We start from the raw sequence: 14882 nt of genomic DNA on the forward strand, positions 1-14882 counted from the left end.
CACAGAATATCAACTGGAAATAAGCTCCTTCTTCACTAAGAGAAAGCTTCTCATCTAGTTCATCGCGTTAAGCGTGAAAGAGCGGAATCTAACACATGCTCTTTAGTAAACTAAAATTCTATCCGCAAACTCTTGGTTATGAATTCCCCAACATAGATACGTTTCTGTAGTGCTAAGGAAGATGAAGCGCTCCTGAAGTCCTCTATTTTATTCTGCAGATGTCCACGCTCGAGCAAGACGGGGAAGAGGTGGTTGGTCAAGCTCGCTGTCCCTTCGAGTCCCGGCAGTCCAACGTGGGGCTCTTTGCTGGTGAGTTTCCACCACTGACCACGTCATCGGCATTTCCCCTATGACCCACCGGTATAGAGCATCGGGGCATCACAGCTGCCAAGTTCGGGATATAGTTGCTGTTGAAACAGATTGTGAGCCTCAGGCATCACCGTGTTTACTCTTAGTCTTTACGACCTTCAGGGGGTGACTTCTACTCAGCCACCATGACTGACTTCCTGGCAAGCGACGCCGTGATCTACCGCAGCCTCGGTGAGGGAAGTCCAGTCTTGCGCACCGTAAAGTATGACTCCAAGTGGCTACGAGGTGAATGTTCTCCTTGGTTTGTTAAGTTCTTACCGTGAAATGACATAGACAGCAATAAACCCTATTATTATGAACGTGACAATCTGTTTCTTTGTGTTGGCTTGTTCCAGAGCCTCATTTTCTCCATGCCATAGAGTATGGGAACTACGTGTATTTCTTCCTAAGTGAGATCGCAGTAGAGTACACCACACTTGGCAAGGTAAGAGACCAGCAGACAAAGGATATATTTATAAGCTGGCAGGAGATTGGAGTCTTGAGACTTGCAGCTCTTTATATAGTAGGGATGAAGTCCGAAGTCCTACTGTTCCTGTTACTTGTCTAGGCCAGGTCCTTCAAACTCACTCATTGTTTCCTGTAACTTTCTACCAAGCCTTTGCTGCCTTCCCACTCGTCTTGCAAACCCTTCGCTAGCCCCTTCCCTTTCTTAGCCCCTCCCACTGCCCATTGCTCCTCCTATCAGCCAATAAAAGCCTTGCTGTATGTTCTGTTCTCGCTACATCATCAGTTGGCTCCTCCTACCCCCAGGTGGTATTTTCACGGGTGGCACGGGTCTGCAAGAATGACAATGGCGGCTCCCCACGGGTGCTGGAGCGCTACTGGACCTCGTTCCTGAAGGCCCGGCTGAACTGCTCGGTCCCAGGGGACTCCTTCTTCTACTTTGACGTGCTGCAGTCACTCACCAACGTGCTGCAGATCAATCAGCGGCCTGCTGTGGTGGGCGTCTTCACCACCCAGGCCAACAGGTCAGCTCCGCCTCCCCTCAGTAACACCAGCAGTCGGGACCGAGCTCAGACCATCCCGTTGAGTTGTGTGTAACCTCACACGATGTCCAGTCCTCTCACTACCTGCTTCCTGACCTCCACACGCCCCTCAGCATCACGGGCTCGGCCGTGTGCGCCTTCTACATGGACGACATCGAGCGCGTCTTCAACGGGAGGTTCAAGGAGCAGAAGAGCAGCGAGTCAGCCTGGACCCCAGTGCCAGAAGATCAGGTTCCCAAGCCCAGGTGGGATTAGGTAGCATCTTAGTACATGGTTCAGACAGAGGGAACGACCTTTATCTTCTATAAGAGTTTAACAGTCCACTATACTGTAATCCGGACCTCCCTGACATTCCCTCCCTGACACCAAGCTTTGTCTCCCAATGTTGACCTGACAGTATAAAGTATATTTATCTACTAATTTGTTTTTTCACTCCGCTATATTTAGATTATTTCTGCTGTAGGACCTGTAGCCTGGGCAACAGCTTCTAGGCTAAGTGGCCTTCAGTAAATTGGGTTCATGTATCCTAGAGAATATCAGAGCTTCTGGATGATTTGCTATGACATGATTTGCTGGAATTCATAATGGTACGATGACGTTGGAATTTGCAGTGAACATTCCAGGAGTCTGTACTGCAAGAAAATAACCCTGTAAATTATTTATTCAATAATTTAATTAAAACAAGCTCTGCAGCTTTGAGTTATTCGTTTTACCGCTTGGGGCAGATGCATTTTATTTTAATAACTGAAGAGCAAATTTCCCAAACTTAGTCTTACCTGTTGTGCTGGAGGTGAGAACGTTAATAGTCTAAAATCAGGCTGAACCGTCATATGTGAAAGTGAATTCAAAATTCACTTAGTCCTCATGAAATCCAAAAAAGCATATTTGTAATATTTCCACAACTCACATAGTCCACATAAGCTTTCTTGGAAATATATCCCATGGATTACTTGTCACTGGGTTTGTACCCTCGAGGGTCTGCTAATCACTGTAGGTAAATGTATCTTTTAGTCTAATTTAAGGCACAGAAATGAAACATTGTTGTACTATTGGGGTACATTAATGTTGTCTGTACCAGGGCTGTGCACTTTTTTTCTGACAGTAATGCACAACAGAATAACAGAATCTGCAAGCTTTCCCTTCTTACTGGTGAGTTCAGTGAAGTACGGGGGAATGAATTCTCGCACCTTGAAACAAATCCTCCCTCATCATCCTCTCAGGCCCGGATGCTGTGCAGGTGACGGCCCAGCGGCCGCCTACAAATCCTCCATCACCTTCCCCGATGAAATGCTGACCTTCATTAAGTCCTACCCACTCATGGATGAGGCGGTGCCCTCCGTCAATGACCGGCCCTGCTTTACCCTCACCGGCAGCAGGTACGCGCCTCCCCCCCCTCCCCCACAGCGTAGGTACGACTCCATGGAGCTGGCAGTGCCGCCCCCCATGGAGGAGACAGTGTGGGGCCTCGTACAGATGCTTAGATTTTGCCGCAGCCATCTAGCAGGGCTGATTTGTCTCTCCACATGCGTCAGGGAGACTGAGTCAGCAAGACTAGATGATGAAAAGGTAGATGACACACAGTCTGCAGTTCCTGTCCAAAATCAGCCTTGTTTTTCCATCATGCATAATAATGAAGCCTAATTTCAGAGAAGTGTTTTCTGTTTAATTGCTAGTGCAGCCTTTTCAACAGAATAATTTGACAACACAAATATACATTAAGCATTATTGCATTATTAGAGACGAGAATGTCACTTTAACAGGGTGTAAGTTGTTCTAATTATTTTTGTGTCCATAGATACAAGTTAACCCAGGTTGCCGTGGACCCCTCCGCCGGGCCCTACAGGAACTACACCGTGCTGTTTCTGGGCTCGGAAGATGGCAGGGTGCTGAAGGTGCTGGCCAGCGTCCACCCGAACGCCACCTTCGCCTCGCAGCTCCTGGAAGACATCGACGTCTACAATCCCTCCAAGTGAGCCCGGCGCGGTCTGCGCGTTTATCCCTGTTTAACCTCTATCAGCTGAAGGTTAATTAAATAGGTAATAATGTGTGAAATATGCAATGGCCCGGTAGTGCCGTGTGGCTCAGTGGGTTAGGATGCTGGGCCTGTGGGGGGAAGGTCACAGGTTTGAATCCCCATGATTTCACCTTGAGTACGGCCTTCACTGCCAATTGCTCAGTGCACTGTCTGACCCTCTGTTTCTGGTTGCGCATTGCTTTGGGATAAATAAATAAAATGTAAATGTCCTCATAAATATAGGGAAATTTAGCTCGTCTGAGAATGAGTTTCAGAGATATTGCCTTGATATCACTGCACTCTCTCATGGACTTTGGCTTCTGGTCTGGTGTTCTGATAGATGTTTCTCCTGGGTTTTACCTCACAGTGACAGGTATCCATTGACACGCATGCATCTTTAAATAGGCCCAGCCAGGCACCCTGATCTGACAGCTTTTCCAGAGTTTGAACCTGTAACTTTCTTGCTGAGTGACAGGAGCTGCATCAATCTCGTGGCCCCCCTGGGGGCTCTCTCTTTGTGTTCTTATTTCCTCGTGCAGGACTCTTTCAGTCACAACATTTTGGTCCTCTTGAACGAAATGTGCTGCCGTTTATAATCATGGTTTATCAGTTTCACAAATTTCCAGCCACCTGCAGCCAGAGTTAAAGATTTGGAGGCTCTAGGCAGAAACAGGACCAGGATCCTGCTCAAATATGTCTGTTTACCTAAGTTTGTAATGAAGCAGGGAGATTAAGATGTAGAATAGTCCATTACAACTTGGACGGGGGGAGCAGGACTTCATACTGAAAACCGTTGCTAAAAATGCTACTGACAATATTATATTCATCAATGTAAATTCTGTCTTCGTGGGGCCCCTGGTTTTTGGAGGATCTAGGCAGGGGAAGCCCAGCCCCACACACAGTTGCTGGAAGCCACGCTGATGTTGACTGGTTGTGCCGCTTCTCCAGGTGTAATGTGCACGGGGAGGACCGGAGAGTCCTGGGCTTGGAGCTGGACAAGGAGCACCACGCCCTGTTCGTGGCCTTCTCCAGCTGCGTCATCCGCGTCCCGCTCAGCCGCTGCTCTGACTACGGCTCCTGCAAGAAGTGAGTGGCATTCCGGACATCCAGTTTCCTCAGTGACAGGCTCCCAAAACAATCCGCCTGTCAGTCTGGGCGCACAGCAGCTCGTTACGGAAGCTGTCGCGAGCGAGGTGTCAGATTTGAGCTTCCGAGGGTCGAATGTATCCGTCTCAGGTATAAAGAGAAGCTGATGTCACTTCATTCTGCCGCTATCTATACACACACACACACACACACACACACACACACACAAACATACATATATTAGCCAGAATCATAGATTAAGTTGTTAAAATGGGATAGAGGAAGAGGGTTGTTCCCAAATGATCAAAAACATTCGCTCACATTTGGCACGTGCACGGCGACGCCCACAACATTGGTTTTCATTCAATAGCGACAGCTGATTGACAGCCTGTTCCACCAGTTACTGCATTCCTATTGGCTGAGAACCACCAATCAGCAGTCACTCTGTGGTACCGGAGGTGGTGAAAGGCTCCAGGCCGTGTCTCCAATTACAGTTGCCATAATGCATGCATCAGGCATCCCGGGATTTCGTGGAAATGACAGGTGGGCTCGCAGCCAGATCACCGGCTGTAAAGCAGTGCCACTGGAAACTGATGTAAATCTGTGACCATTTAACCCCAGAATGCACTGGAGAGATCTGGACAAATGGGCGTGGCATAATGACTCAGGGTTAGAGGTTTAAATCCCATCTCCACTTTGTATGTGTGTGGTTTGTATATTCCTGTGTTGTGCAGGATTCCTTTAGGTTTCCTAACACAGTCCAAAGGCATGCAGTTAGAATATCTGTCATCTGTAAATTGCCCATAGGGTATGACTATGTACGTGTATATGCCCTACAATGGACTAGCATCCCAAGTGATGTGCCTCTGCCCAGTACTGCTTGGGACTGGCTCCAGGACTGTCCAGGAAGTGTAGCAGATAAATGAATAAGCATATATTAGAACAACATTTCATATCTTTCCTTCAGATGAATGAAATCAGACTTGTATCCCTTTCTGAGTAAATCATCTGAGGTGTTAAGACCTTCAGCCCTAAATCGTGTGCTTAATAGGAGAGAAGATCAGACTTGGTACAGATGTCCTACCTTAAAAGTTTGCCGCACAGCTTGTTCGCATCCCCTGCGGCTCTGCGGCAGTCAGAGTTTGAGCGTTTCAGACAGCCTGTCACCAGAGCAACAGCGGCACGGTGTGAGACCTCATCCGAAAGCCCAAGAAGTTGCAGCCTTCTCTTTTTCTGTTGCAAGGCTCAAATAGACCTCACAGGTTTGGCAGGACAGGAGAGAGAGTTTGTGTCCCTAAGTGAACCTGAAGCCGCCTCAATTCTCGTCACAGCAAAAAACCACTAAAATCAGTGCAAGGCAATCCAGAGAAGCCCGATCACCATATCGGTGGATTTCTGCTAGATGAGGGTAGAGTAAGGAAACAAAGGAGAGGATTCATCTCCATCCCACCGAGGTTTCCCACTGCGAGCCTGTTCACAGTGACATCCTAAGACTTTTGTGGAGCATCCATTTAAGGATGGGGCTGTAAATGCAGGTGTTGTTCTTCCTGTTGTAGTCATGTTGACAGTCTGAGTTCCCATGGTCGGTCGAGCATCTTGACAAGGCAGCGTCGGACTCCAGGATCCCTGGGGCTGACAGTACATCTTCCTGCATTCCAGCCATGATCATTCTGGAATTTTGATTGGTTCTAAGAATGAATCCCTGAGGCAGCCCAAGCCGGAAGGTTTCATCCCCAAATACTAAAGGGGCCAAAGCCATACAAATACCAAGCCTGTAGATAATTATTTACAGTTTAAAGAAACAAATATAGGATCCTGATAATTAACAGACCTGCAATCAATTCCAATATCTGGCAAATATACCGACATTTTCCCATTAATGGGAAATGTAATTCTAGCATCACATTCTCTACAAAAACTATTTTTTTTTAATAAAAACTGTTCGTGTTTAAATTTAAAAGCTTGTAATTACTTTTAACATTTCAGTGGAAATTCAGTCTGAGCCAAAATGAATGATTTTTCTTTAAGTAGCTTGACTCAACTTAGTTTGCTCCCGTATGAGCTGGTGGATCAGGCAGTGTGACTCACTGTTATCTAATTTTAAAAAAACGCTCCTGTCCTGTTCTGTAGCCTCCATATGAAAACATTTACATGCGGATGCTTGAATGTCAAATTTATCCAAAGTGACTTTTTCCACCTGTGTGTACATCTGGGTATTTTTGCTGGAGGGATTCGGAATAAGAGCGAACCTTCTTCTGGGACCTTCACGTTACTTGTCCACTATGTCAGATGACTTCCCCCAGGCATGCTTATGGCTCTTCCAAAGTGCTGACATCACTTCTTCCTTGGTCTCCTAGAAGCTGCTTGGCTTCCCGTGACCCATACTGCATCTGGCTGAAGACAGGAAGCTGTGCCACCAGTGCACCGGGCTTTAGGTAAGAAGAGCAGCTGCTGTATGCGGCATCACCCTCACTGCCACCCGATGAGTGAGACTGGGCTTTAGCTAAGACCGACAGCTGCTGTATGCGGTATCACCCTCACTGCCACCCGATGAGTGAGACTGGGCTTTAGCTAAGACCAACAGCTGCTGGACATGGGTATCACCCTCGCTGTGACTCGATGAGTGAGACCAGGATTTAGGTAAAACCGAACAGCCCCTGGACATGGGTATGACCCTCTCTGAGACTAGATGAGTGACACCTGGTTTTAAGTAAGACCGACAGCCACTGGACGCAGGTATGACCCTCGCTGCGTCTCGATGAGTGAGACCAGGATTTAGGTAAAACCGAACAGCCACTGGACATGGGTATCACCCTCGCTGAGACTCAATGAGTGACACCTGGTTTTAGATAAGATCGACAGCCGCTGGATGCGGGTATCACCCCGCTGCTAAACTCAGTGAATATGCTGCCCAGGAAATTAAGGGATGCTACACTATCATCCATGCCGGTGGAAGTTGGGGCTCTTGTCTCGCTCTACTGAACCCTTGCATTAAAGCGAACATTGGTCCGTGTCCATCGCATACAAGAGCACTGACTCACCATATGTTTTTCACAATGTGTCCGTATGTTTGGCTGCACCTATTTCCTCTGATCCAATTTATAAAAGCATCCCTGTCTCACTGGAGGCTCTTAGAAGGAAGGATTTTTGTTTTGCTGTTCATTAATAAATCATAGTCGTACCCCAGGACACAATGCCTTCATAACAGACGATCACCAAGCATTTATTCTTTAACTTTGACATGCTGCAATTGGATTTGAGCAAAACCAATCTGTCCGTTCTTATGAAGTGGAATGGAGTAATATGACACTTAGTAATTTGACATGCATGCAATCGAAAAAAGTGTTCAGGCGAATGGGGTCCATCATGGTCTGTCTAGCAGTCTGCCTGTCTAAAAAAACCCAGCCTGTTTCTTTCACTCTTTCCAGAGCTACAGAAAGCTCATTGTCAGTGTTGTTTTTTTCTGCCAAATTGCATTTATCTTGATCACTTTGCAGATCAGTTTTCATTCCACAAAAGTCAAATTTAGTGATGCCCCTAGGCATTTTTATTTTTCCCATAGATCAGCCATGTGGATTAACCACCCTACATCGCTCTAAGTGCCATCCAAGGCCTCCGTGAACATGTTGGCTGGCATCTGCATAAAGCACACCCTCAGCTATGGACAGATGCAGACCACTTGTTTCCTGAATACATTTTCTTCTTTTTGTTCCATGACCTAGAGTCATTCGATGATGTTGTGACCTTAAAAAGGAGCAAAGGCATCTTTTCAAAGCTGTAATTATGACATGATTTCATTTTCCCAACCTGCAAGATGATACGTGACACAACGTGATATCCGTATTTAAGGGAGAGCGAGGAGAAGGATTTGAAGGGATACAAACATCACGTTGTTAAGCCCGAAGACTCCATAGAGACATAAATTTCAGGCCTTCTCTCATGTGGGTAGTACAGCTGAGGAGCAAGAGGCTCACGGAACGTCTTCGGATGGATTTTTTACGAGCGAAAAGCAGTACAAACAACAGGAGGATTTTTTTTCATTACGGTTCACGAAGCCAGACGTTCTCCCGGTTCGCATAGCAGAGCTGCCGGTTTTTTGTGGAGGGGGAGTCGATCCAGATGTGACCTCAGCAGATGCCTTGGCGGTGAATCTCGTCTCGGAGAGGAACGTACTGTGGGGCGCTTGGAGCGAAACAACAGATGAGATCCAGTGAAAGGGGTTCTAAGCATCTCTGCAGTGCGCAGCCCGGCTCTGCACCCGGGAGCGCCGGCACGTTTAGCGTCGAGCGCTTTAGCCGTCAGGAGTAGCATCTCTGATGCCGCGGCGAGTGGCACATGAAGTCATTGATTAGTCATTTTTCTATTAGCAACATCTGTCAGAGAGTTGTAATGCAGTATAAGAGCGTGCTGCGTGTCGATGTTTCTCTTTCTTGCTCCTCCTCTGTTTAGCACGAGTGTACTTATGTAGCGCCATCGCTAGCCAATTAGCTAGAAGTGTGCCTGTCTGCCCTCTTCCCCATCGAGCCAGGACAGAGACCAGCGGAGGTGCACTGAAGGAACCCGTCACCCAAAAACCAGAAAACATATGTTTTAGATGGGCTTTAGCACCAAAAAAAAATACATTTGACAAATTCAACAGTGACCTCTCTCGCTAGAAATCATAACTCATTACTGAACATAATACTCAGACTTTGCGGTGAGCAGTTCCTTATAGGAACTATTTTCTTCCGCAGAACTCCACACACCAATCGTATCACTGCACTGAAGCCCATTTAAGAGGGTCAGAGGCCTCCGGACTGTTTCAGTTGTAAGCGGGCCCCATATCGTTTTCTATGATGGTGTAGTTGTCAAGCGGAGAGGTGGTTAGGGGGAGCTAAAATTTATGTCCTGTAAAAAAACGGGAAGGATGGCAAGTCTTTAAAATGTAATTAGACAGGCTTTGCTGAGGTCCTTTTTTAGCATAGGCCCCTTGGCTTCGGCCTGGGTGAACCTGTGCATTAAAGCACCCCTGGAGATTGGCCGATAACGCAGGTGAAGGTTGGGCAGTGATGGGAGCCCATATGTAGTAAGCCATATGCTTCCATATGGCTTACACTAATGGAATGGGGGGGAGTGGGGGGGGGGGGCGGTCAGGTAAACAACTAACAGGGAAACTTTGGCTCAGTGCCGGGTTGAAAAAAAATTGAATCAACGGGTAGCCACAGATGAAGCCGCTTGTACGATACTGACAGGCCCCTTAATCTGCCCTCCTAATGGAGACAGAGGCTGCTTCCACGTAAATGGAACACCTTCTCACATGCCCCCCTCCCCACCACCAACCACCCGCTGTCAATACTCCTTATAAATGGATTTGCCGGTATTTATGGTACCGGGCGGTGGGTGGCTGATTGATCGGCACACCGAGCGTTTCGGTTTCTCGCCAGAGGGGAGTCGAATTATAAAAGTGGCCGTGTTTAGTTAAGCCACGTGTATGGGGAGTAAAGGGATATCAGCTCTGGGGGGGGGGGGGGGGGGGTGGCTGCTGCCAGAGAACTCGAGGCACAAGAATCCAGGAAGAGGCTAATTCAATCTATCCCCCAAAATATTAAATGTCACCGTGGCGAGGGCAAATGAAATCACCCCAAGCTGGTAGCGACATGGAGGTGCAGGGACTTCTGGGTATTTGATAGCGTAAAGACTCCAGAGACACTCCGGTTCTTTCTGATCCCGTTTTTTTTTCCTGGTAAAAAATAACTTTTTTGAGTCTCTTTCCTTCACATATTGTACTTCCTGCAGCCATTAATTGGATCTTTGAGAAGCAGGTGGCTCAGGGGACAGCTAAACAGTGTCAGTGTAGCCTAATGTGCTTTCCGTCGATTCCACGGTGTTTATTTGCATCTGATTGCTGGGATTTGGCAGAGCAAATGAAGCCAAGGTAGGTCGCATTAAAGAACAACAAGAAAGCATGCAGCCAGGCTAATGACCTGCTGTCTTTACCTCTTGTGTCCCTCAGGGCCGGGTTCGAGCAGGATGTTGAGAACGACCACGCTGAACACGTGGACAGCTGCCATGGTGAGCATGACGCACATAATTAAAATGTACCCAGGGGGATGCATGGCATGTTCCATTCTGATTATGCCTGGTAAAAATGTAATTATTGTTTTTTTTTACTTTTTACTTTACTGCAAGCCTATTTCAAAACGTTATTGTTGATGTGTCTTTCCCCGTTGCCAGAATCCTAAATCTGTTTCACGGTGTCCTGAAACACAGATGCCATTTTGAAAAATTAATTAAGTTAATAAAAAGTAAATCCAAAGGAAAGTATCAGTAATGTGTGATACTTATAAAATGCCCTGCGACTGTGAGCAATGAAATATATCATTTATTAAAAATCCTGGATGGATGGATGGATGGATGGATGGATGGATGGATGGATGGATGGATGGATGGATGGATGGATGGATGGATGGATGGAGTGAAAATAGCAATATTTAAAAAAAAACGAGTTGCAGTTCAATGGTAGAATCGATTGTTTTATCGATCTGGTTTATGATGTCACTTTTTCTGCTTCCAGTTATGAGTCTGTTGCTTGTCTGTTTGCAGATGTACTGGCCACCACACGGAAGCAGAACATAGCCATCGATTCCGCTTACGGTCAGTGGGCTTTTGTTTTCTTTGACTCCTCGATCGTCTGTTTCGCTCATAATTCTTCTGAACTTTGCGTGGGTTGAGCTCTCTCCAAACGACACAAATCGTGGTTTCCCATTTTCTGTTTTGGCATGTGGCCTTTTATACGCATTCTTTTGCCAATTTGCAATTGACAACGCAAGTAAGCGAGGAGTTGTACGCAAGTAATTTACACTGATACAGTACATTAAATTGTTAAAATCAGTTAACTGAGCTTGTTCCAAGTATAGCTGACATTTTAAGGGCAAATTTCCAAAACTCACTCAGAGAAAATTTCTGAGGACTAAGTTTTGGTTCCCAGTACTGTAACATATGATGATGCAGCCTGACTTTTGGTCATTGACGGTCTCATCTCAAACACAACAAAAAATGGACGGAGTCAGTTATTTGCTATTCATTTAATTAGAAACATGGGATTCTGTGGTTCCTTCTAGATGTCATGCAGGGAAAGGCTGTACCATTTTAACCCAGCATTTATTTAAGTTCGTCGTTGGCCTGTGCATTGCATTAGTGACAATGACACATAGCAGCACCATCAAGGTGGTAACTGAACACACCTCTCAAATGGCCAGTCAGCTTGTCTCTCTCAGTTGTTTGGTTATGTGGCATCTGAACTCAAAAGGGAAGAACAACAAACTTTGTAGAAAATACAGTTCATTGTGCTGAAAGTGCCCCCCCAGTATATCAGGCAGCTGTAATAAGCACAGATAGTTCAGGGGTGTATGCAGGGGCGGGGCCATTGAGCAGTGATCCCAGCTGAAAGCTGATTGGCCCGCAGTGTGGCCCCTCTCCTGTCACTGACTGATTCACATCATATCATTGGCTAATGACAAGGCTGGCCCCCCCAGCAGGAATTATGGCCCCTCTTATGATCCCCGCCTTAAAAACATCCCATAATCGCTAATCGCCCCTAGAATAGATCATCAGAAGGTGGGGAGTGGCTTCTTACATTGTCAGGGAGATGTCCATCTTCCAACATTCCCATGTGACGCACCGCCCCTTAGAAAAATGACTGGAGCCATTTGTGCATCCAAAGTAGCTTCCATTCCTTCCCACCCCCGCCATCCCCAGCAGCAATTCTGATGATGAAGGACCCCCCCCCCCCCCCCCACCGCCCAATTAATTCTGCTTTTTGTGTCACACGTCCTCCACGTCGCCACAGAAACCAGATGACTCTGCCTCGCTCGTGTAGCAGACATTGTGGCCCTCGAATCACAGGCAGCTCATTAATTTCAATCTCTGCCTGTGTTGTACTGTTTTTTTTTTTTTTTTTAACAAAAGCACAAAGTGCAACAAAGAGACCTGGATTGAGCAAGGGAGCCGTTAGCCAGAGGGTTCATAAGGGTTCCTGGGAGGCCAGACCCTGACACACAACCCAGGAAATACGGCCCTTTAGATCAGACCCTGCTGCCTCATCCTTCAGGGTGATGTGTGTGTGTGTGTGTGTGTGTTCTCATTCCATTCCTATACCTGAAGGAAAAAAATCCCAAATCAAATTAAGGAGAGAATGTAAGGCGCCTCCTTTTCCATTCTCCCCACTCCCTGTCCTGTGTGCTCGCTCATCTCCCCGGGGGGGCAGGGAGCTTTCGTGCGTAGGGAGTCCCACCCTGGCAAACCCTGTCATCAGGAAAACAGGAAGACCCCCAGGGTGCATTCTGAGCTGAGCCACTGCATCGCGGTCATGGCACTGAAGATGATGTCTAACTATCAGACCCCCTCTGCACAGTATGTCGCCCATAATGCATTTCACCGATTACATATGAATATGAACACACAGACGCCAACTGAGGCCTTATATAACCCCGTCCCAGCAAACGCTGGGATTTCCGTCTCCACTTCTATGGTTCCTTCGCTTCAGCTATGACACCAGAGTAAGATCACGCTGCAGTTGCTTACATGATGGAATCCATTTGCATTTTACTCGCGCTGTTGCTCTTAGAGTGAAATGTGAAGGGTGGGGGCAAAAAACAATTTGGGGGTCTCAGTGGTGCCGGTCTGCTGCCGTAGTGCAGACTGCTGCCGTAGTGCATTGGCTGCAGGATTTGTCATTCGCACAGTGAGGTGCTCCATATTGAGTCCCTTCTTTTGTAAAAATGGGACCATTAAGTCTGCTGATGGTTCCGTGGATCTCACAGATCTTAGGTGCATTTCACATATATTTGGGGGGGCTGCTTTTATTCAATGCAACTTACAGTAGAGGGAAGACTTACTATTTATGTCTCCTCCCTGCGATCTGAGCCCATGATCTGCGTTGTTAGTGTAATGCTCTACTTGTTGGGCTGTAGGACCTTATATACAAGATATATATATATATATACAAGATATATATACTTTGGTTAGTTGGCAGGGGAGATTTTCAGTTCGAGACAGACATGCACACACATGCACCCACATTTACATGCGTGTAACGCTTTTACGACCTTGTAAATAGTCTGTAGGTTTTGCAGCTACTACTACCCCAATGCTTTTGATGTAGCTAATTTTAGGTTTATAATGGAATAATATAGATTTGCCTTAAGATTTCTTGCATAAGCCCGAGAGTCTGAAAGTGTGAGCGTCACGCCAGATGCGTGAGAGTTGGCAAGTCTGATATACAGCAGGAGAAGCTTATATTAGTCTACTCAAGTTCCCCCAACCCAGGACAGTGGGAGATTTTGTGCTGGTCAAGAGCAGAACATTTCCTAATATAACTTGTCCAATAGTGAAATCTGTGAAACTGAAAGCCAGTCACAAGGAAACCTGAATCACTAGTCCATGTGATCCCTTTGGCAAATATCAGCTAAAGATCTCCTCACTTGACCCGATATTAACATCTAATTAGACCAAACTTAGTCCCTGAATAGGTCTGTGAAGCTAATGGAAGCATATTATTATGTATTTTTACAGGAACTGATACATAAGGACCACTTCATGGTCATTAGCCTCTTCACTCTGTTCAGAACAGCTTGATGAATATAGACTAATACATGCACAAAGACCTGATGTAACGATTTAAGAGCAGAAGGCAAATAGCATCCATTAGCTGCCCGAACTCCGTCAGCAGTGCATGGGCAAATGACTGCACTGCAGCGGTCGCGACCCCACCTCCTACCAGCCCCGCAGCCTTTGACTGACCTCAGAGCCTTGTTAGCAACGTGAAATGTTAAGTATATGAGGAGCAGGGACAGAAGCTAAGTACCCAGACTCATAGCCTTAGCATTAGCCTGAGTGTCTGGAGGCCACAGAACTCAAGCTCTACAAACTGATTGTCAAATAATTAGTGATTTATGCTAGATAAGTGTGGATGGCACACAGCGAATTATGTAAAAATCAGTTGCCCTTAAAATACAATATGGTCTTTAAACTGACACTGACAGCTGACCTCAGATCCCAGTAGATATGAGCTCACAGGAGACAGCTTATCGTTTTGAAGATGGCTCCTTCATGCGCAACATTTCGCATTTCGGTGAGTGTAAATTCTCTCGGATGAGTATGCCAGCTAGCAGAAAATCGCCATGCGCGTAAAGGTTAGATAAGTCGGCGGTTCCCGGTTACGGCAGTTTAAAGACGACTCTCGCCACTGAAGGCCTTGCGGGATACCGGAGAGTGTTGTCGATCAGATGCTTGCATGTTCGTGTGTCAGCAGCCACACACACCTAAACAACGGTCACGAAATGTAAAATGAGTAGCTGGATGCTTTGAAACTTAAAAGCCTGAAGCATTTTATCCAAATCATTCCAAACAAGGACGTTTCAATGACGTTTTCAGCAGCCACAGGGCAA

General features: G+C 46.6%; 1 protein-coding gene across 2 annotated transcripts in view; it reads left to right on the forward strand.

Annotated features, from left to right (window-relative positions):
* The window catches only part of LOC125718625 (semaphorin-6D-like), a 105161-nt gene that overhangs the window by 80835 nt on the left and 9444 nt on the right, over positions 1-14882 (forward strand). For both annotated transcript variants that reach the window (XM_048992545.1, XM_048992544.1), the window contains exons 9-19: positions 219-309; positions 472-594; positions 705-793; positions 1120-1337; positions 1469-1600; positions 2576-2731; positions 3151-3324; positions 4318-4455; positions 6813-6890; positions 10448-10506; positions 11038-11088. In XM_048992545.1, coding sequence (XP_048848502.1) covers positions 219-309; positions 472-594; positions 705-793; positions 1120-1337; positions 1469-1600; positions 2576-2731; positions 3151-3324; positions 4318-4455; positions 6813-6890; positions 10448-10506; positions 11038-11088 — 1309 coding nt within the window. The remainder of the gene's footprint in view (positions 1-218; positions 310-471; positions 595-704; positions 794-1119; positions 1338-1468; positions 1601-2575; positions 2732-3150; positions 3325-4317; positions 4456-6812; positions 6891-10447; positions 10507-11037; positions 11089-14882) is intronic.

This window comes from Brienomyrus brachyistius, chromosome 23 (genome assembly GCF_023856365.1).
Source record: "Brienomyrus brachyistius isolate T26 chromosome 23, BBRACH_0.4, whole genome shotgun sequence".
In the NCBI taxonomy this organism is placed as follows: domain Eukaryota; kingdom Metazoa; phylum Chordata; class Actinopteri; order Osteoglossiformes; family Mormyridae; genus Brienomyrus; species Brienomyrus brachyistius.